The following is a 22,133-nucleotide window of genomic DNA, read 5'->3' as shown; positions in this document are numbered from 1 at the left end:
CAATTCAGGGAGTTTGCTTTGGTGCTGTTTTGATCTGAGTTAAATTAATTTCCATGTCCTTTTACAGGTGCTCCGAGATCAGTGCCAGAAGATGGCAGTGGATCTGAACTCTCTGAGAGATGTGCTGGATGCAGAGAGAAGAGAATCTCAGGATCTGAGAGAGAAGATGGAGCTGGAAGTGGCCGAGAGGAAGCTGTGCTCCCATCGCTTGCAGGAGGAGGTGCAGTGTCTTTCAGAGCAGCTGGAAGAGGCAAGAGCAGCACAAGCAGAATTAGAGAGGTATAGAGGCTTGGAGCAGAAACAGAGACTGGAAATGGAAGAGAAGAATCTACAGATCAGTTGTCTTCAGGCAGCTGAACAAGAGCTCCAATCTAGCTATGCTGCCCTTGTAGCCGAGAACGAGCAGCTGAAGCAGGAGGTTGGCCAGCTGCTGGTGCTGTCTGCTGAAAGCAGCACAGCAGTGCAGAGTCTGCAAGGTGAGTAAGCACAGCATTTTGCTGAAGGGTTCTCACTAACTGAAGGATCACTGGATCGCCTTCTGCTTGGCTTTGTTTCTGTGCCAGCTCCTAAGGAGCTCTTGGTGCCAAAGTTCCCAGTTGCACAGGAGGATAGGAGTGGTGTTGAATGGAAGGTCTCTGTAGCACAGTTTTGCTGACTGCTGCCCTCTGGCACAGCCCATGCCTCAGGAGCTTGTCTGAGGATTTTGAGTGAGACTATCAAAAGCCTTTCCAGCCAGCCAGACAATACTGCTCTCTCCCTTTAGCTACCAAGCTGGTCGTCTCATCGTATTGGTACAGTGTTGTGCCTATTCTAAGTGGTGTTTGTATGCTAGTTTTCAGAAATATAAGGATAAAAACCTGCTGACTCAAACAGCAGCTGAATTCTTGTGCCATTCTTGACTTGGACAGTAGCCCTTCAGTGTCTTCTTCTCTGATTTTCTCATTTCATTTTTATCCCAATGAAATTTGAAGTATTCTGCTACAACAGTAATTTGTTCCCTGTCCTTTGTAAGAAAGTTTGTTTCTTTGTTTTAAAAGAAATGCAATTAAAAAAAAAAAAAAAAAAAAGCATCCTGATACTCTATTGGCTGTCCTATGATTTCAAACTAGGTAAGAAAAAAGTAGAGTTGTTCATTTGGAAGGGGCCACAAAGATCAACTGCAGCTGCCTGAACGTGGCAGGGCTAACAAAAATTTGGAGCTCATTACTGAAGGTGGAATCCAAATGGCTCTTGAGAATTGATGAGGGTGGGGCATCAACCATCACTCTTGGAAGGCTGCTTTGGTGTTTGCCCACCCTCATGGTAAAGAAATGCTATCAAATACTCAGTCTGAATCTCCCCCCATGCAGCTTTGTGCTGTTCCCATGCATCCTATCACTTGTTTCTGGGGAGAACTGATCGTCATGTCCCTCCCCATTTTCCTTTCTCAGGGGAAAAAGAACAGTAATATCTTATTTTCTAAAAGGTGCTTAAAATCTGTATTGTGCTTTGGTAGTTCTTTTTTTTCAGGGGGAAAAAGCACATTGTCCCATGGCAGTGTGGTATATTTTCACTATGTAAGCTCTGTGTCCTGTTCTCTGATCTTCCTGGAAGAATATTGTATTGCTTTCTAAATAAGACTTTTCATTTTCAAATAAATTGTTTAATGTGTGTATTTTTTTTTTTTCAATGTTTCAGAGAGGTCCCAACTTGTTCTCCAGGAGCCTCAGCAGGAAGCTACAATGGTTGCAGAAAATTCAGAGGTAATGATTAAGCAGCTGGAAAAAGTCAAAACTAAAACAGGTCAAGGACTGCCCTTAAAACAGCTAAGCTGTGATGGCCTTTTTTAACAATCCTCTTTGGAAGGTTATTATTAACTGGATTAATGGCGAAAGACAGAAATAGCTTCCAAATACTGCTTGTCCTGTGTTCTTATCAGGCCACATTTCCCTTTGCTGTTTGGAATTCTTGTGTCCTTCATCCGCCCAATCCATATTCTTGCTATTTTCTACCTCTTATGAGTTAGTTCTTCAGCAAAACCATAGGCTAAACTAGAGAGTTCTCAGGATACACAGTTCCAAAGGCTTAGCTGTCTTTACAGGATGCCTTTCAAACCTTCCTGTCCCTACTGCCCCGATGGGGGGTCTGGCAGCACGCTGACTTCTCTTTGTCAAACAGAAGACTTATGGTGTATCTTTGTACGCTTCCACCACAAACAGCTTTGTGCAGAATTGCAGGAAGGTCTGGATACCTTCTGCTTTGCTTCAGGTTCCATCAGCAAGGTGACGGAGATGGCTGCCTCTGTATCCATCCCAAGCTGTAGAGTTGTTAGCTTAGAGCAAGGTCTGGGCTCCTTCCAGACTGCTCTGCTCTGCTCCCATCTGCCAGCAGCGGGGAGAAGGTGATGCTGGGTCTTATCTAATACAGTCCTCTGCAACACAGAGACAGTTGGTAGTGTAAACACTCCAGCTCCTCTGCTCCTCCAGTGATTGCACAGCGTAAGGTGAAGTGTCACATTTATTGACTTTTCTTATTGGCTATTGATTTAAAAATGGGGATGGAAGGTGTTACGTGTGCATATGCCAAAGGATGGGTTCCTTAAGTGTTTGTTGCTGTGGAGTAATCAGGGCAAAAGTTGACAGTTGGGGCTTGCAAGTGCAGAGTCAGTACATCCTGCTTTACCCCGAGCCTGGCGTTGGGGTGTAAGCTGGTGGTCCAGCAGGTTCACACACACACATAAATGTCTGTGTGCTCATGGTCTTTCCAAGGGCAGATGTAAGCCTGTCAGCTACTTCCTAGAGCCCCTTTAGAGGCAGTGGAGAGAACAGTGCTTTAGCATGTGATTCACCTTGACCAAAGCGGTATTGAAAATCAGTCTGTGAATCCAGTGCTGGAAGTGTCCATTTCAACACCAGACATGTAGGTAAAATAACTGTATAGTCCACATAAATAGCTTTTACGTAGCGTTCATGTTTGGACAGCTCTGTACTGCCACTTGTGCCCCTGACCTATTACTTCAGCCCAAAACACCTGTGAACTCAAGCCCAATACAAGGGTTTGGGTTGTGTGCACAAATTGTTTTGGTGCATCCTGTATGTTCCATTTCAGCTGGCAGTGGCAAAAGTGCTCCAAAACATGGGACTGGAGATGGCCCTTGTCTGACTGGGTGACCCTCTGTGCTTACTTTCCAGATAGTTAACAGCAAAAGTTACTTCTATTCATTGTTTTCAGTCTTAACTTAAAAAAAAAAAAATAAATAAAAAAAAAATTAAAAAATTGTTTTTCCAGTTGAAGTGGGAGTGGATTTTTTATTTCTAGACTCTTTTAAAGCTGGATGCATAAGAAAGACAAAATAAAGACTTCACCTGTGGCTTCCTGTCAGCCAGCAGGTGTCCAGCTACTGCCAGGAGAGCAGGAAGTGGGCTTTTCAGAATGGAAAACATCCTAAATCTGAACTGATGTCCTAATTTGCTGAGATATATCCCTGTCTCTTGCTTAGGATCATAACTAAACCACCTTTTATTTCCATTAGGCATCAGAGTTGGGTCTGAAGTAGTGATTGCCAGTTTTTGCTCTACGCTTGGTTGAACAGCAGCTTTGCTGCTGCAAAGGCTGTAGCTTAAGACTAAGTGTGCTTTCTCCCACTGATAGAACGAGAACGGTGGATCCGAGGAGAAAATGCAAGACGTGCAGATTCTGGAAGATTCAGCCTCTTGCATAGACTGCTCTGCTGCGTCTGGAGGTAAGGGCACAGAATAAAGCATGCTGACCTCAACATTGCACTGCCAGGAAAAGTCCAAAGTGATTTGGAAAGAAGAGCTTTGAAGTCAAAATCTAAAGATGTAGAGGAGATAAGATACGGAGAAGGTGGAAGAGAAAATACGAAGGCAGGCAGGTGAGAATACATGAACAGAAAGTAGTAGGTAAGATGAGAAGGGAGAAGGTTTTGAAGGAGACTGCAGATGCAGAGGCTGTTGAGTAGTTAAGTCTATTCTGATGAGCAGAATAGATTTAAGATGAAGTACTGAGGAGTTCCTGTCTGAGAGCTAATAAGATTTTTTAGCCTCAGGTGTTACCAAACATCCCTCCCCCACGTTCCAAATTCTAAAAATCAGGAATGCCCTATTTAAGTGCTCAAATCTCTGCCCTCTTGCACTGCGTGAAGAGATGATTGTTTACTTAATTGCTTGGATGCGTATGCTTTTAATATAAATGTATATAGAATAGCAAAAGTGAAACTGAATGAGCAGCTGTAAACTCTGGTGATTCCTAACGTTAAATGGCTTGAGTTTACAGCCTTGGTTTCTTAATGCACTTAATAATTTTCTTTATTTTTTCTTTATTAACAAGAAAAGAACCATCTTGTACCACCTGTAAAACCTGTGAGTTTTGAGCTTAAGTCTTCTGGAAATAAAACAGAACTGTTAGCTTGTAGAGAAACATTATTTTCTCAAAGAAGGGGTGGAACTACAGGGTTCATGAATAAATTTTGTTCTTTTTGGAAGAGTAAAAGCGTATTAGTTCACTCTGTCTATGTCTCTTCATTATTCTGTTGCAGTTACACGTGATGTAGACTTAGGTGATGTCAGCATGCAGTAAATACAGGATGTTTTGCATCTGCAGAGCTTGGGGATACCTGGACCAAGTGCATTGCTCAAACTCTTGTATTTCCTACCTGGGAATTTGGAGGATCTCCAGACCCAGGGATTTTCTTTCCAGTTGTCTACTGTGCATCTGATTTGCTGATGGTGACATGTACATTTTATCTCTAGGTGTGTCAGGAGAGGTGGTGAATTCTGAAGGGCAAAAGCCTTCTGGTGACACTTCGGTCCTACCTGAGGTACAAATTTCACCCACTGCTATTTACTTTTCAATATTGTACGCATACATGGATATGGTAACTTAGCCTTTGCAGCACAAGGTGCTGACCTATTTGCAGAGTGATGATCCATGCTTTCCAGCAAGGATTTGATCGTTCTTCTTTTGTCATCTGTATTTGGGGGTGGAAGGAAATCTTAAGATTAATGTTTGGAAAAAGCCAAGCACTTTAGATCAGATGTTTTGTTTAGTGTTCTCACTTCAGAGATAAACACACACTGGAAGGGGTGTCTACGTGGATTCTTGTCCACGTTAAACAGACAGGAAAAGTAAAGGACAAAACCTCCTCGTTCAGAGGCTGTGGATATAATGCCAGTATCTGTAGTCTTAAAATACGGTTGGATAAGTCCAGAAGGATATCTCTGAGAATCACAGAACTGAGACACTTCAATAGCAGGAAGCTTCATTTATGGTCTAATCCTAAAGCCAGACTCTCATGCCACAACTACAGGAAGGGAAATGAACTGAGGATCCTCCTGTTGTTAATGAGGCTGTTATTAGTTGCAACTGCTAGCATGAGGTAGGGACAATGAAAAGTGCTCCTTTGGCAGGATTCGAAGGAAATTTGAAACCTTGTGTTGTGTTTCAGGCAAGAGCAGATGGCTTTCCCAATGGAGGTGAGCAGTTTACTGAAGAATACTGCCCGTCTGGAATTGGAGAATGTCTTGCTGCAGAGAAACAGAAAGAGCTGTCCGTTTTGCTGCTGGAACTGAAAAAAGCTCAAGAAGAAATTGCATTCCTAAAAGGGCAGCTCAAGGACCCAAACAACCAAACTTGTGCAGTTAACCAAGCAGGAGGAGAAGCTAACCAGCTGGAAGAGAATTCCCAGACTTGGCTTCTTGAGATGGAAGAGCAAAAGGTGTCAAGTACACAAAATGAGTTGGACAGTAGCTCGTTACAGAGAGAAACGGAAATACAGCCAATTAATGTGCTTCCGGAAAACAGGGCCGATCTTCAAGAAGTACCCCAAGAGACCTTTGTGCATGGCACAGGGGAGATGGGAGCAACACAGGAAACCTCTGCAGCGCTTCCAGAGCCAGGCAGCTCTCGATCTCAAGAGCTGATAAATCTGCAGAACCGAACTGCGGAACTGCAAATGATTCTGCAGAAATCGGAGGAATCCTATAAGAAAGATCTGGGAGAAAGAGATGCAGAAATTAAGAGGTTAAACCAGTTGGCTGAAGAATACAGGAAAAAGATGGAGGATTCTGACAGCTCGTTCTGTGCTTTGGCTGAAGAGAGAGATCAGCTCCTGTGTCAGGTGAAGAACCTTTCAGCCGTGACAGAACTGCAGGAGAAAGTGAAGCAGCTGGAGGAAGATCTAGCTCTTTCTGAAAAGCAGAGGCTGTCAGACAGCCAGAGCAGTCTTCTGAAGGAACAGATCCAAAGCCTAAAAAATGAATTTAAATCCAAAGAGGTTAAAATCGAAGCCTTACAAAAAGATTTGGATGAAGCGCAACTTCAGCTCTCTGATCAGGACGTGCAACTAAAAGACATGCAAAGCCAGATCCAGAAGAAGGAATGCGAAGCCCTTGATCTGGAACAACTGCTGAGGAAATACAGGGCTGAGACGGAAGAGCTTTCCCAAAGCTTAGCCTCCAAGGGCCGCGAAGCAGCAGGCCTGGAGCAGCTTGTTGCTGAACGTAGCAGGTGCATAGAGAACCTGCAGCAAACCCTGCTGGAGAAAGAACAGCAGATGACAGAGATCAGCATCAGCATGTCTGAAAGAATGGTACTGCTGAATGAAGAGAAGTTTTCTCTGGAAACTGAGCTGAAGAGTCTCAAAGAGCAAACAAGCGTCTTATTAAAAGCCCGGGAGGGAGAAGACCGAAACGCAGAAGCGGAAGAGACGTATCTGAACTGTGAGGTGTCTGAGCAGCAGTATGAGACAGCGGCAGTGTGCAAGGAGGGCGAGGAATCAGCAAATGAACTTGAGATTCTGAAACGGGAAAACGAGCAGGTGAAGCGAAAGCTGCAGGCAGCACTTGTTAACAGGAAGGAGCTCCTGAGGAAGGTTAGCAAGTTGGAGAACAAGTTGGTACAGCTGAAAATGGAGCCTGAGTCAGAAACCTCGGTGGCTCAAGAAGCTGAAGGGGAAGAGCATATGGTGAGTAGGATAAGCCAAGGAGCGAATCTGGAAAGCTCGCCCAGGGAGGAGTATCTAATCCAGCTGCTTTCTGAAAAGGAGTCTGAGCTGCTGAGCGTTCGGAGGGAGCTGCTGGGTAAGGAAGCCACTGAAGCACAGTTACAGGCAGTGATTGAGGAAATGAAGCAGAGCTTGCAAGATAAGACAAACGTTGATTCAATTAAGGCTGAAATCATGGGAAGTCAGGCAGTTGCTGACAAACCGACTGAAACCAACGAAGGCCCAAAAGATGATGAAGAAAATGAAGGAAACGATGCAGCAGCTACAAATCTTGAAGAAAACCAGATGTCTACTCTGAAAGAGAGAGTTTCAACTCTTGAACAAGAAAAAGAGCAACTTCAGAAAAAGCTTCAGGAAGCCCTGGTATCTCGCAAAGACACTATAAAGAAGGCTCAAGAAAAAGACAGGCATCACAGAGAACAGCTCAAACAGCAGAAAGATGATTACAACATCCTTCAAGAACAATTTGACATGCAGATGAAAGAGAAGGAAAGCATCCAAGCTCAGCTCAGGCAACTCCAGGAACAGAGAGGATCAACAGAGAGCGTTCCTGGGAATCAAGGCTCTTTGGATTCTTCATGCTTGGAAGCAGGAAATTCTACAAACAGCAAACTTGTGCAAGTCACGGATGTTTCTGGGGAAGAGTTTAAAGCAGAACTTGAAAAACTGCAGATGGAGAAGGAGGAGTTGGAGCATAAGGTTGGCTGTATGGAAGGTGAACTAGCTTGCAAATCGGAATTAGTCTTTAATTTGCAACAGCGCGTGGCACAGTTGTTGGCAGAGGCAGAAGGGTTGGCTAGAACCTCTGACCAAGCTGAAGCTGAGGCTGCAAGACTTCGGAGAGAACTGGAGGAAGGTCAGGTGGAAATTTCCAGAGAAGACAGATTGGAAGACCTGAAAACGCTTATGCATCAAAAGGATGAAGAAATTGAATTCCTTAACTTGCAGTTAAGGGAGAAAAGTGAAGCTCTTGCTAATGCAAGGGCACAGTTGCTGGAAAAAGAAGATTCTGTTAAAAGTCTGTGTAGTCAGATTGAAGCTCAAGCTCAGGCACACGAGGAACAGAGCAAGCGACTGCAAACCGAGCTGCTTGAAATTCAGCACAAGCAAGATGATGATGCAGAAGCAGCTAAACAGAAGAATCAAATGCAGAGGAAGTTGCAAGCTGCACTTATTTCTAGAAAAGAGGCATTAAAGGAGAGTAAATCACTGAAAGAGGAGTTGGCAAATGCCAAAACTACTATTGAGAATCTTTGTGTCAAGTTGAATAATATGGAAAGCCAAATAGGTGGCCATGTTAAAGAAACAGGTACTTTAACAGAAAAAATAGCAAGTCTCACTGAAGAGCGAGAAAAACTTATTGCAGAAGTTAATAAGGTCCTTGGAGAAAATCAGAATCTTGACGGCTGCTGTAAAAACCTGAAGTTGACACTAGATGGAGTTCTCCTAGAGAAAGAGAAGCAGGAGAAGGAGATGGAGTCCTTGAAATGCCTGCAGGCTGCTGAGAGCACTGAGTGGGAAGAGAAACACGGGGAGCTTCAGAAAGAGTATGAAACTCTCCTGCAGTCATATGAGAATGTGAGCAATGAGACCGAGCGGATTCAGCGTGTTTTGGAAACCGTGAGGCAGGAAAAGCAGGAGATTTTCATGAAGCTGAAAAGTGCTGAAGCGAAAAAAGAAGAGACGGATAAGCAGCTGCAGGAAGCTGAACAGGAGATCGATGGAATGAAAGAGAAAATGAGGAAATTTGCAAAATCAAAGCAACAAAAGATTCTGGAACTAGAGGAGGAGAATGAGAAGCTTAGAGCAGAGATGCAGCCCACAGGTGGGGATCTGCACAGGACTGACGATGGAGCTTTCCTTTCAAACGCTAACCTGAAAGAAGAGCTGGAGAGCTCTAGGAGGGATTATCAGTCTCTTTCTACTCAGCTAGAAGCTGTAATGGTGGAAAAGGAGTCTCTTACTCAAGAAATCACAGACTTAAAGCATCACTTGCAGTTAACAGAATCCAAGCTAGAAGAAAGCAGAGAGCTGTTAGACAAGTATGTTTCCCTGAAGACAACAGAGGAAGAAACAAATCAGGCAGTTGCTACACCACCACCAATAGAGAGGTCTGAAAATCAAATGGACTTAAATTTTAGACCAAAGTCTCCTAATGCAGAGCTAGAACAAAAAGCTTTTGAAGTTGGTAGTAGCCCACCTGAGGATCTTAATACCTACGTAAAGGAGATAGCTGAGCTGACAGAGCGAATCACTGAACTAGAGGAGAGTAGAAGGGCTTCAGAGCAACAGCTGGATGATATCCGCAGGATTGTGGAGGCTTTAGAAGGTGAGAAAAGGGCTTTAGAGGCCCAGATGGAAGCAAAAGTCCTTGAATTAAACGTTCTCCAGGACACAGTGGCAAAGATGGAAGAAACAGTCCAAAATACCAAGGAGGACCTCATCAGGATGACAGAACTGAAGGACGCTTTAGAGGCTGAGAAGGATGATTTGGAGGAAAGGCTCATGAATCAGCTGGCAGAACTTAATGGCAGTATTGGAAATTATCAGCAAGATGCAACAGACTCCCAGATTGAAAATGAACAACTGAAACATGAGCTTCAGAGTTTGCAGAGAGCAGTACGTGAACTGGAGGAGGAGAAACGTCAGATGGCAAAGGAGAAAAGCAAAGCAAGTTCAGAAAACCAAAAGGAATATTTAGAAAAGTTGAAACGCACTTGGAGGGAAGACAGTAGCACGCATGTAAAGGAGCTTCAGGAGCTGCTGAAGCAGAAGCAGCAGGAGATTAAGCAGCTGCAGAAGGACTGTATTAAAAACCAGGAGAAGATCAGTAGTTTAGAAAGAACTGTTAAAGCTCTGGAATTTGTCCAGAGCGAGTCTCAGAAGGATTTGGAAGCAGCCAAAGAGACCTTAGCTAAAGCAGCAGAAGACACCAAGAAGGCCCAGGCAGAGCTTGCTCGCTGCAGAGTGGTGTTGGATGACACTCAGAGCGAGGCGGCGAGAGTCCTGGCAGAGAGCGTCAAAATAAAAGAAGAGTTACGGGCGAACAAAGAGAGCACTCTACTTCAAATGAAGAAGAAAGATGAGGACTTCGAGAGAAGACTGGAACGGGAGAAAGACAAGCACTCGAAGGAGATGAAAAATATGGAAGAGAAGCTGGCAGCTTTGCAGAGGGAGAAAGACAACATGGAAACGACGGTTCGTGATGTTCAGGGCTCCTTGACAACAAAAGATCGAGAAGCCAAGGAACTGGAAGGCAGTCTGAACAAAACGCTGGCCCAGCTTGCAGCCTTCACCAGGAGCATGTCTTCTCTTCAGGATGATAGGGACAGAGTGATAGATGAATCCAAAACATGGGAGAAGAAGTTCACAGAAACGATTCAAAAGAAGGAGGAAGAAATACGCTTGAAAGAGGAAACTTGTGTTATGCTGAAGGACCAGATGAAGCAGATGACTACACAAGTGGAAGAACTTCAGATTCATATATCCAGGTAAAGAAGGTGATGGTGATTAAGATGGTGTCAATGTATTTCCTTTACAGAGTCAGCAGCCAGAGGTGAGGAGGGGGAACAGCTGTTTACGAGGGTGGATAATGATAGGACAAGGGGAATGGTTTTAATGTGAGCCAGGGGAGTTTAGGTTGGATATGAGGAGGAAGTTTTTCAGCCAGAGGGTGGTGAGGCAGTGGAACAGGCTGCCCAAGGAGGCTGTGGATGCTCATCCCATCCCTGCAGGCATCCGAGGCCAGGCTGGATGTGGCTCTGGGCAGCCTGGGCTGCTGGTTGGCGACCCTGCCCATGGCAAGGAGGTTGAAGCTAGATGAGCATTGTGGTCCTTTTCAACCCAAGCCACTCTAGGATTCTATGAGAAAGCTGTTAATTTTAGAGATTAAGCTTGGTATGTCAATAGAGAAGGGGGATATATAATTCCAATTTGATCCCAGATCAGATTTTGAGGGAAAGATGGAGCTGAAGAAGCATAACAAAATGTTAGCCTTGGAATTTCCAATACTTAAAAACAAGCCATTCTTTCATGAGGAAAACTGTCCTACAAAGTTTGATCGAAATGTTGTATGTTGTGAAATGAATGTGAAATGAATACCAACCACAGGAGAACAGCACCTTTGTTTGTAGAAAACAAAATTTGAGCCTCACTGTATGGGGAAATAAATTTCTCCTTTGAAAGACTGAAGGTATAAGTGGGACTGAGAGGGGCTTAGTAGCTGCACATTCTAGAGAGGACTATCGTGTCGTTGCTAATGTGCCTGTAGCATCATTTAGGTCGGAAAATACCCTTAAGACTATCGAGTTAAAATGTCAACATGACACCACCAAGTCCACCACTAAACCATTTCTGTAAGTGCCACATAAATGTCTCTTAAATGCCTCCAGGGATGGTGACTCAGTCACTCCCTTTGGAAGCCTGATTCAGTGCTAATCATTGGAAAACTAATTTGGCGTCTTTTCTCAATTAATATAATCAATGAAAACTGTTAGTGTGGTTTTGGATCCTGAAATACCTCATTGATTTGGGACTGATCTTCCCTTCTCTGTTTTTCAGACTGGAATGCAACAAGAAAGACTGGGAATCAGAGTCCAGGAGGGAGATTCAGCAGCATCAAGAGACATGTGAAATGTTGCAGGCAGAAAAAAAGGAGCTTTTAACTCAGCTGGAAGGGTCTCAGAAACTATACAGCGAGTCCCAGGATGAACAGCAGAAGCTGGAGTCAGAAATCCGGAGCCTGAAAGACCAGCTTGCTGACTTGCAGAGTTCCTTTGCCAGATGTGAGCTGGTCAGAGGAGAGTTGGAGAGTATGGTCAAGCAACAAGAGAACAGTATCCAGAATTTTAAATTCAGCTGTGAACAGCTTGAGGCTGATCTGCAGGCTTCCAAGGACCTAACGAATAAGCTGCATGAAGAAACGAGTGCCAAAGATCAAAAGATCGTTACTTTGCTATCTGCCAAGGAAGAAGCAGTCACGGCTGCTCTGTCTGAATTACAGCAGCAACATTCTGAAGACATTACACTGTTGGAGCGTAGGCTAAGCAAGGAAGAAGAAGATAAAAAGGCTTTGGAAATTGAGAAGAGCAAACTTAACGATAAACTTGATCATCTCACTGAAAAGATGAAAATAATCAGAGAAGAAGGCAAACAGCAGAAGGCACAACTGGACTCCTTCACCAAGTCCATGTCATCTCTGCAGGATGACAGAGACCGTATACTGAGAGAGTACAAACAGCTGGAGGAACGCCACCTCGTTATAATCTTGGAAAAAGACCAGATAATCCAAGAGGCTGCTGCTGAAAACAATAAGCTGAAGGAGGAAATCAGAATTTTTCATAGCCAGATGGATGACCTCAACTCGGAGAACGCCAAGCTGAGTGCAGACCTGGTGAGGTATAGAGAAGATCTGAACCAAGTAATTTCAATTAAGGATTCCCAACAGAAGCAACTTCTCAAAACTCAGCTTCAGCGAATCCAGGCTCTGGAAAAGGAGAAGGCAATCATGGAAACACAGCTGAAGGAGTCTGAGCGTACTCAGGACGATCTCAAGAGGAGCATGGAAGTCCTGACGGAGGATAAAGTCAGTATGTCTCAAGAGGTTGAAACCCTTAAATCCTCTCTGTCCCGAGCTCAGAGCGAGATGACAGCATTGACTGAGGGGAGTCCTATCATGGAGTGTCAAGCACAGCTCAAGGCCCGGGAGGAAGAGGCACAAGAGCTGCGCCGTAAGCTCGTGCTCTCGCAGCAGAGGATAACTGAAGTTGAGGAGGAGCTAGTAAGTGTTCAGAAGGATGCAACCAGGAGAGTGGGAGAGGCTGAGGACAGGCTCAAAAAGGAATTGAAGCACCTGCATCATGATGCCGGAATAATGAGGAATGAAACAGAAACAGCGGAAGAGAGAGTAGCAGAGCTGGCACGGGACCTCATGGAAATGGAACAGAAATTTCTTGCAGTCACGGATGAAAACAAAGATCTCAGAGCCCAAATTCAGTCTTTCGGGAAGTCCATGAGCTCTCTTCAGGATAGCTGGGACCAGACCAAAGAGGAGCTTCAAGCTTTGAAGCAGAAATATTCTGCAGACTTAGGGGAACAACAAAATCTAGTGGAGAATCTTCAGAAAAAGATGCTTCAGTTGCAAGAGGAGCAAAATTCCACTGCCCGGGACCGAGACACCCTGAAGTCTGAGCTTACAGAAGTGCAGAGAGCTGCTGATGAAAGAGGTCTCTTGGCACAGATTGAGGATCTTAAGCAGAAGATCAGAGCCAAAGATGATGAGCTTCTCCGTTTGTCTTCAGAACTGGAAGGCTCTTCCAACCAAGTCAAATCTTTCTCCAAGGCGATGGCAAGCCTGCAGGACGAGAGAGACCGTCTGCTGGATGAACTGGACAAAACACGTAGGGTGGAAGAAGTGAGGCAGCAAGCAGAAGGGAGCCCTGTCACAACTCCATCAGAAGTGCTGAGTCTTAAGAAGGCTCTGTCCTCCCTGCAGAACGACAGAGACAGATTAGTAAGTCCTTGTTTTCTTTTCCCGCTCTTACTTAAAGCTTTAGAAGAGATTAGGTTCTTCAGATCTTAAAATTCAGCACAGTTAGACATGTCTTTCACAGAGTTAAAAACATATCATCATCCTCACAGAACCTTGAAAGAACTGAGGTTGGATGGGAGCTCTGAAGTCTTCTGGTCTGACCCTTCTGCTCTGACAGGTTGGCTGGAGCAGGTTGACCAAAGCAACTTCTGCTTGAGTTTTGAATATCTCCAGTGGAGGATTTCCACAATTCCTCTGGCCAACTTGTTCTTTTGTGTATCTGGAAATAGTTTCCAAGATTAGTTGCTCCATCTCCTTGGTAAGATTGAGGTGAGGCTGAGCAGACTGCCTTTCTCCATCCTCCTCCTTGCCCTTTTTGAAGGTAAGGATGACATTTCTTCCAGCCTTCAAAACCCCTCTCATCATTGTGATCTTTCAGAAGTAGTTGAGAGTTGCCTCCCAATGACCTCATCACCTTTGGGTGCACTCCATCAGATCCTGTGGATGTAGTATGTGTCATCTGTTAGTCTCTGTGACATATGGAAGCTGAACTATGGTTTCCTTATTAACTTTTCAAGGTGTTTTCTCTTCTTAGCCCAGTTTTAAAGATGGAATTACAGAAGTAAGAGATGTGCTCTCTGTTAGTCTGCTTAGGCCACATCTGTACCAGCTCGTGCATTTGATTTGTCAGTTCTGCAGTCTCTTCTAGAAATCTAAGAACGTGGTAGATTTCTCCAAGGGAAGCCAGTTGATGTCATTGTTTTGGATTTCAGTGAAGCTTTTGAGGCTGTTTCTGAGCGTCCTTCCAGCATACAGCTATCCAATGAATAATGCAATGGGTGAACAATTGGCTGATTGTAGAATTACCGAGGTTAGAAGAGACCTCCAAGATCATCCAGTCTACCCATCCACCCTCCACCAATATAACCCCACTAAAGCACATCCCTCAGTACCACACCTAAATGTTTCTTGAGCACTGATAGCTTGGGCTCAGAGGGTTGTAGTCAGTGGGGTTCCTTCAGGCTGGCAACCGGTCACTCTGGGGTTCTGCAGAGCTCTTCAGTGTTTTCATCAGCATCTTGGTGCAGGACTTGAAGGTATGCTGAGTATGCTTATGGACAGCACTGAACTGGAAGGAGCTGCAGAATCCTCTGAGGGTGGAGAGGTCCTGCAGAGAGACCTTGACAAACCAGAGGGTGGGCAATCACACATCACGTGAAGCTCAAACACAGCAAGAGAGGTTTGGGCAGCCTCTCAGAAACATGATTTGAGGCAGCGCTGTGTGGAGCCAGGAGTTGGACTCAGAGATCCCAGTGGGACCCTTCCAACTCAGGCAAATCCCTTCTGTGACGCGGTGATACTTCGTGATACAGTCCATGACTTCCCACTTCTCCATCAGCATCTCAGTTATTTCCAGATTTATGCATCTTCTGCTTTCTTGAACTGTGCAGCGCTGCTGATGTGTGTCAGGGCTGTATGGGAGGTCTCAGAACTCACTGCACTCTTCCACACAGCAGACTTCTTGGAGGTGCTTTTCTGCTGAACTCTTCTTAGTAGATTGCTGCAGTAGTTGATGTGAATTTCCATTGTCTCTGTCATTTGAATGTGATGCTGCAGTGAAAAATATTCTTAAATGCTCGTGAATAACAGACGTAGCTGCTCGCTCAGTTAACATTCGTAGCAATATTTCCCTTTATTTAAAGGTGAGGGAGCTGAAGAATCTACAGCAGCAATACATACAAGTTGGGGTAGAATCAGCTGAAAACTCTCGCTTGAGGGCACAAGTGCAGGAATATCAGCAAGAGGCAGACAAACAGCACCGCCGCCAGGAGCAGCTGGAGCAAGAGTGTGTTTCCTACCAGCAGGAGCTTCAGCAGCTAAGGTGAGAGCTGCCTTTCTCCTCACTGCCTCAGAGATGGCAGTGGGTCGTTTTGGAAAGCAAAGCACTGAGCGCCTCTGCCTTACTTGTGCTGCATCACCTGCCCTCATCAGGAGCAGGCACACGTTTCCTTGTTCAGATCTTTGCATCAGACTTAGGGTGGGGATTTACAGCCCAACATAATGGAGGGAGGTGCCCGTGCAAAGTAGTTTAATGGCCTTTTTGGTTTTACTTGATGGGAGCACATAAACAGGAAGGGGAAAAGCTGTTTGGGAGGGTGGGTGGTGACAGGACAAGGGGAATGGTTTTAAGTTGAGAATGGGGAGGTTTGGGTTGGATGTTAAGAGGAAGTTGTTCAGCCAGAGGGTGGTGAGGCAGTGGAACAGGTTGCCCAAGGAGGCTGTGGATGCTCATCCCATCCCTGCAGGCATCCGAGGCCAGGCTGGATGTGGCTGTGGGCAGCCTGGGCTGCAGGTTGGCGACCTGCACACGGCAGGGGTTGGAACCACTGTGGGCCTTTGCAACCCAGGCCATTCTATGGTTCTATGATTTATTTCCTCCAATGGTGGCCAATATCATCATTTCAGAGGAAGCATCACCTGTTTCTTGTATTGCAACTTATTTGTATATAATCATAGTGCTTTCCATTCTGAGCTGACAATGAAATGAACACTCTTTATTATCTGATGTAATTGTATAGAAAATACTCATTTTATATGATGATTTAATCCTTTGTTTCACTTGCTTTATGTCTTCTATTAAGAAAGGCTGTAATTTAAGGCTGGTGTGTTGTCATCCCCTCCTGGACCAAACCCAGTCAGGCAAACGTGCTCTGTTCTAGAAATGGGAAAGAAGTAATTTCAGATTCTTCAGAGATCCCAAAGTAATGAGTGAGAGAATGACGGAGCCTGGAGGCTTATTTCCTGGGTAGCTCCTACTGCACAAGTGAAGCCAAGGCCCATGTCTGTGTGTTGGAATCCATGCAATGGCTCTCATGTGCATATTTGACCGAGGTGGTGCCGATGGAGACAACCTCCTTAACCCTGATTTTAGGGCTCCTGTGCTGAAGTGGTTTTGCTTCAGTTTGTCTTTGACATCCAACTTCTTATCTGGCGTGGGATAATGATAGGATGTAGTTGGAATCCTCCTTGCCTTGTTCTGAGCTGGGTGAATGGATGTTGTATGTGGTAATTACTGTTAATTACTGTGGTAATTTCCTTTGCGTGATGCTTTGCAGGCAAGAGAAAACTACCTGGGAAGAGCAGAATGGCAGCATCAAAGAGCAATACCAGATGCTCATAGCAGAAAAAGAGCAGCAGCTGAGCCAATTGCAGCAGGTCGTGCAAGAAATGAGGCTGCCCCTCAGCAAGGCTCAAGCTGTAGAAGAGCAGTACCAAAAGAAGGTCGGTGGAAACGCTCAGATTCTGTACTGCATGGAAATTCAGCCAAATTAGGGCCTGTTGGTTGTATTTGGATTTTGGAGGTCAAACATCACGTGGACTGGTATTGGATTTGGGCCTATGCCAACAGCACAACTCGAAGGCTTTCAGAAAGCTCTGCCCTAACCTTGCGTCCCTTTGCTCCTGATGTTTGGGACAGTAGAAGAGATGGGGTTTCCTGGGCACCTGAGTTCCCTCTCAGCAGTTCCTTCTGGAACCTCTCAGCTCTTCCAGTGTGATGATTTTAGAATTGCTTCTTGCACTGTTCTGAATCTGAACTCTTCTTTTCTGTTTCAGTCCTTTGTAATATCGCGTTCTAATTTTTAAGTCTTTCACGGGATTTTTATTGCTGTTTGTATTGGGCAGAAATCTACAATCCTGGCTCATGCCCAGAGAGGCTGAGGGTTGAAAGTTGTACTTTCTGCCCTCTTTTTCCATATGACAGTTCTAAAAAAGTGGAGTGGAATCTGTTGAGTGCTCTGCTTGGTCTGCTCACCAGCAGAGCCTTTGCATTACCTGCAAGGACAGAGCTGTCCTGCCAGCATCAGTAATGCTCTGGTGACACACTTTTATGTTGGTGAGGAGGGAAGAATCCTGTCTTATCCCTTTGACTCACGTGCATATATGTAAAGAAAAGTCTAGAACCAAGTGCACACGATTTTTTTTCTTCCCCCACCCCGTAGAGTGCAGATCAAGTTTCAAGGAACAATGTAGGGCTTGGAGTGGAAATGGAAACAGATGGTCCTGTGTTGATTCCCTGTTGTTCTTTCCCTGTCAGATCAATCCAGAAGCAGTGAGAGGGGACTTCTCAAGCCTGGAAGCAGAGACCAAACATCTGAGGGCTCAGCTAAATGACAGCCTGAAAGAGCTGCACCAAAAAGAGCTCCGAATTCAGCAGTTAAACAGCAAGGTACAAGCTGTGCTTCCTGCTTGCAGAGTTTGGGCTGAGGAATGTGGGGAAGTGGGCAGGCTTCAGTGGGGCTCGTGGAGGAGGAACAGGGCTTTCTGTTCGTGTGGGCATTCACCAAAGGTACACAGAGTCAGTAGTGGTTAGAAGAGACTTCTGGAGGTGATCCCTTATGTTGTTCTGCTGCTCAAAGCAGCGCTGCCAGCAGTGTTACATCGGATCATCCATGCCCCTGCCTACCGTAGTGGTGGAAACCTCCAAGAAGAGACACTTCAGACCTCTCTGGGTCCTTGTCCAATGCTGCTCTTCACTTTCAATGAAAATGATTTTGTTTTTGCAAGCCACAAATAAGTCCCTTATTATATTTTCTGCTGCTGCCAAAAAACTTGACTCTGTCTGCTTTATGGCTCCCTTCAGAGTAATTGGGAACTGCTGTACATTTCAGCCTTTTCTTTCCCAGGATAAAGCAGTGCAGCTCTCACAGCCATCACGTGCTCCAATCCCTCATCTATCTTTGTAGCCTTTTCCTGGACTCTCTCTCATTTCTTTCTCCATTTTGAAATGAGGGACCCAAAACTGGTCACTGTATGCCAGGTGTGGTCTTACTGGTTACCAAGCAGAGCAGACAGTGACTTCCCTCTGTCTGCTGGCCTCGCTTCTCCTGATGTAACCCAGAATACAACCCCAGTCCTTCACAGCAGAGCTGTTGCCTTGGCACTCTGACAGTCCTGTGCTGGTGTGTGGACTTTCAGGTGCAGAATTTTTCTTCCCCGTATTGAACCGAAGGTTTCTGTCGGTGCAAAGTTCCTCTGGCTTGAAGTGCTGGGTCTTAAGCCAGCCATTCCCACAGATTTAATTCCGGGAGGGAAGAGAGGAGCAAGGAGCAGTCCTGTACATCGTGTTGATGTTTTAGGGCCACCTGTGCTGAGACCTTGGCCACAAGCTGCTGTTGGAGGCAATCACCGATCAGCGGACCTTAGAAAGGGGCACTGTGGCAGCACCTGCATTCTCAATAGAATTCTTACCCTCAGTTATGCAGAAAACAGTTTTGCTGTCATAGAAACGTTTGAGCTCTTGACTCAGGATTTGTCTTCTCAGCTGTCTCAGGTCTACGAAGAGAAAAATGCCCTCTCCCTCCAGCTGCGCAGTAGCGGCCGAAGCATCTGTGAGAGTCACCAGCAGTACAGCGAGGTTCTGAGCCGCTGCCTGGTGCTGGAGAAGCAGCTCCAGGAGCTGCAGGCTGCGGACAAGAGCATGGTGAGGGTCCCCCTCAAAGTGAGGGGAAGGGCAAGACTGAGTGCAGGCGGCTCCGCTACGGGAGCAGCACTGTGCTGGCTTCTGTCCTCTTCATTCAGTGCGCTCTGCCCTGTGTTTGTGCCTTCGCTTAGGGGTCATTTGCAACTGACGCTGCTCCCGGAGCACCTCAAGAAAAGAACGAGCCTGGAGGCAGTTACACACCGGAGCTACAGGAGCTGCAGCTGAGGTACTGTGGGACCAGGGGGGTGTGCGAGTCCTGACGGAGGTCCTGGGGCTGGGAGGAGCCTGGCTGGGCTGCTCCATCTGAGCTCTCAGCACTTCTGTTCCCCAGCTGAGTGGAGGAGCTGTCACACAGTGCTGGACAGTTGTAGTTAGCAGTGTCTCTTTGCACAGGGCTTCAAACAGTGGAGAGCAAACAGGATCATTAAGTCATAGAATGGCCTGGGTTGCACAGGCCCACAGTGCTCACCTGGTTCCAACCCCCTGCTGTGTGCAGGTCACCAACCAGCAGCCCAGGCTGCCCAGAGCCACATCCAGCCTGGCCTCGGATGCCTGCAGGGATGGGGATCCACAGCCTCCTTGGGCAACCTGTTCCAGTGCCTCACCACCCAAACATGTAGTAGCAGTTATGATGGACCATCAGCAGCCAAATTAACACCTCTGACTTGATGGGCCAGTTGTTCAGTGACCTCCCAGGTGTATGAATTAGCACAGTCTCAATGCTTTTAGCCTGAGAATGTGTCTGCGATGGAAATCCAGCATGTGGTTCCTGGTGCTCTTTGTAAACAGCTTTTGGAAGGTAGGATCGCATTCATTCCTTACTGATGTGACACAGGAGCTTCGAGAGACTGCTCTTCTCCTTCCTGCTTTCCAAATAATTCAAGTGTGGTAATGAAAAACAGCTGTCTTCTGTGCAAAGTGGAAGAGAGCTGGCGTCCGTTCGCCTCCTGCCTCAGTAAATAGAACAGAAGCAGAGCAGGCCAGGAATTAGCCCTGTTTGACACATGCTTGCTTATTTTCTGACAGGTTGTCCGAAACTGAGCACTTACATAGCAGCACGAAGCAAGATCTGAGATACCTGGAGGAGCAGCTGGAGGAGGAGAGGGAGCGCCGCGTGGCTGCCGAGGAAGCGCTCTCTGCAGCTCAGGATCAGATCAGCAGGTGGGGACGTTGGTCAGAGGGGCAGTGCTGTCCTTAGAGTGGAGATCCCAGCTCTCTAGATGACTGCACTGCGTCTGTGCTTCGGTCGTAGACAAAGGCAGAATGCAGCAACCGAGTGAAAATTGTGGTAGGGTGAATTCTGGCCAGGAATGCCAGCTTTCCCAGTGAAGCAAACCACTGGAAAATATAATTTGTAGACTCACAATTGGCTGAAGATTAAAAAAAAAAAAAGTTCTTCAATATTCCAGGGGTTTTGTCTCCTCAGTAACCACCTGTCTGTCTCGGGTAAAGAAAGTCTTGAATTGAGAAATTTCCTTAAATTTAAATGTATTGCCAAAAAGACAAACTTTGGATACTGAGAAACAACTAACGTAGGGTAGAGTTTTTCCCTCCATCCCTTTTTTGGCTCAGCTTCAGTCTGGATATCCTTCCCCCCCCCCCCCCCCCCCCCCCTTTCCTCATCTTCAGTCCCCTTGTTTGCAATTTCTATTGCACTCAGTCCCTCTGGTAAAAAGTCATGCAGGGGGTTGGGACTCGCATGGGGTGATGAGAGTCACAGAACTGCAGGGTTTGGAAGGGACATCAGGAGATCACTGAGCCCAACCTCTGCTAAAGCAGTTCCCTGCACTGGGTTGCACAGGTTGGCGTCCTGACAGGTCTTCAATACCTACACAGGAGGAGACTCCACCTCTGTGTGCAGCCTGTGCCACTGCTCCATCACCCTGATGGAAAGCAGCTCTTCTGCATCTTAGTACAGAACTTCCTATGTTCCAGTTTGAGGCCGTTGCTCCTTGTCCTACAGCTGCACACCACCGAGAGGAGCCTGGCCTCATCCGTGTGCCTCCACCTCCCTTTAGAGATTTAGGAGCATCATCCTCCATGATCCCCTCTCAACCTCCTTTTCCCCAGGCTGAACAGCCCCAGGTCTCTCAGCCTTTCCTCAGCACGAGATGCTCCAGGCCCTTCATCCTCTTTGTGGCCCTCCGCTGGACTCCTTCCAGGAGATCCCCCTCCTTTTGGAACTGGGGAGCCCATTATTCTAAATGTGGCCTCACCAGGGCAGAGCAGAGCGGAGGATCACCTCCCTTGTCCTCTTTTAATGCACCCCAGGATCCCATTGGCCTTCTTGGCAACCAGGGCACACCGCTGGCTCATGGCCAGCCGTTGCCCACTGTATAATCAATGGAAATACAGATGGTATATAGTCAATAGATATACAGATGGTGTGTGTGTGTGTATATATATATATATATCCAGGAGCTTGGCTAATATAATTTATATTGGAGAAATGAGAGAAAGTCACTCACCCTGTCCTGGGCTCACGAGATGAACTCCTGATGGAGCAGATCTCCAGAGAGATCCTTCCCCACTGGCAGTCAGCTCTTAAATGGCTCTAGGAGAGGTGCAGCCAGGCTCTACCCCTTCCTGCAGCACAGGTGAATTGCTTTCACCTGTGCTCCCGTGGCTGATTCACTGCTCGCCTCAGGTGGTCAGTCAAAGGTTCAGGCTGTGATTCAGCAGCCCCATACACCCACCAGGACCCGCAGGTCCTTCTCTGCACAGCTCCTCTGCAGCAGCTCATGCCCCAACCTGCACTGATGCCTGCAGTTATCCATCCCCAGGTGCAAGACTCTACGCCTCGTTGGGTTCCTCTCTGCCCAGACAGAAAACAAAGGAGTACATGCAGCATTTCTCTTAGAGAGAAGCTCTATCTTGGATGAAAATCAGCCCCTTTGTACGTTATTGAGACATAAGAGGGAGTAGGATGCTGCTGCTTCGAGGGAATGGGCTGGTGCTGTTAGGTTCATTCTTCTTCCTGAGGCAGTCAGTAGGTGCTGCTGCTGCTGCTTTCCATTAATTTCCTTTAAACAAGAGTTTATTTCTCATCTTGATTCCCACCTTCTCAGGCAGCAAGTCATTCCTTTTCTTGTCTTGTGGTGTCAGTAGTGTTGTTTTCA

The 22,133-nt window shown here is 46.2% G+C and overlaps 1 protein-coding gene across 1 annotated transcript in view; it reads left to right on the top strand.

The window, feature by feature from the left end:
* Window positions 1-22,133, top strand: part of GOLGB1 (golgin B1) — a 39,709-nt gene that overhangs the window by 14,020 nt on the left and 3,556 nt on the right. Inside the window, exons 9-20 of the mRNA XM_085233418.1 lie at window positions 68-476; window positions 1,678-1,742; window positions 3,631-3,721; window positions 4,752-4,819; window positions 5,447-10,494; window positions 11,564-13,514; window positions 15,236-15,414; window positions 16,649-16,814; window positions 17,629-17,760; window positions 18,856-19,014; window positions 19,146-19,240; window positions 20,041-20,175. Of these exons, the coding sequence (XP_085089544.1) occupies window positions 68-476; window positions 1,678-1,742; window positions 3,631-3,721; window positions 4,752-4,819; window positions 5,447-10,494; window positions 11,564-13,514; window positions 15,236-15,414; window positions 16,649-16,814; window positions 17,629-17,760; window positions 18,856-19,014; window positions 19,146-19,240; window positions 20,041-20,175 (8,498 nt within the window). The remainder of the gene's footprint in view (window positions 1-67; window positions 477-1,677; window positions 1,743-3,630; window positions 3,722-4,751; window positions 4,820-5,446; window positions 10,495-11,563; window positions 13,515-15,235; window positions 15,415-16,648; window positions 16,815-17,628; window positions 17,761-18,855; window positions 19,015-19,145; window positions 19,241-20,040; window positions 20,176-22,133) is intronic.

Source organism: Meleagris gallopavo, chromosome 1 (genome assembly GCF_905368555.1).
Source record: "Meleagris gallopavo chromosome 1, MGAL_WU_HG_1.1, whole genome shotgun sequence".
Taxonomy (NCBI): domain Eukaryota; kingdom Metazoa; phylum Chordata; class Aves; order Galliformes; family Phasianidae; genus Meleagris; species Meleagris gallopavo.
Note: the sequence above shows the minus strand (reverse complement) of the source record. Positions and strands in the feature narration are given on the sequence as shown.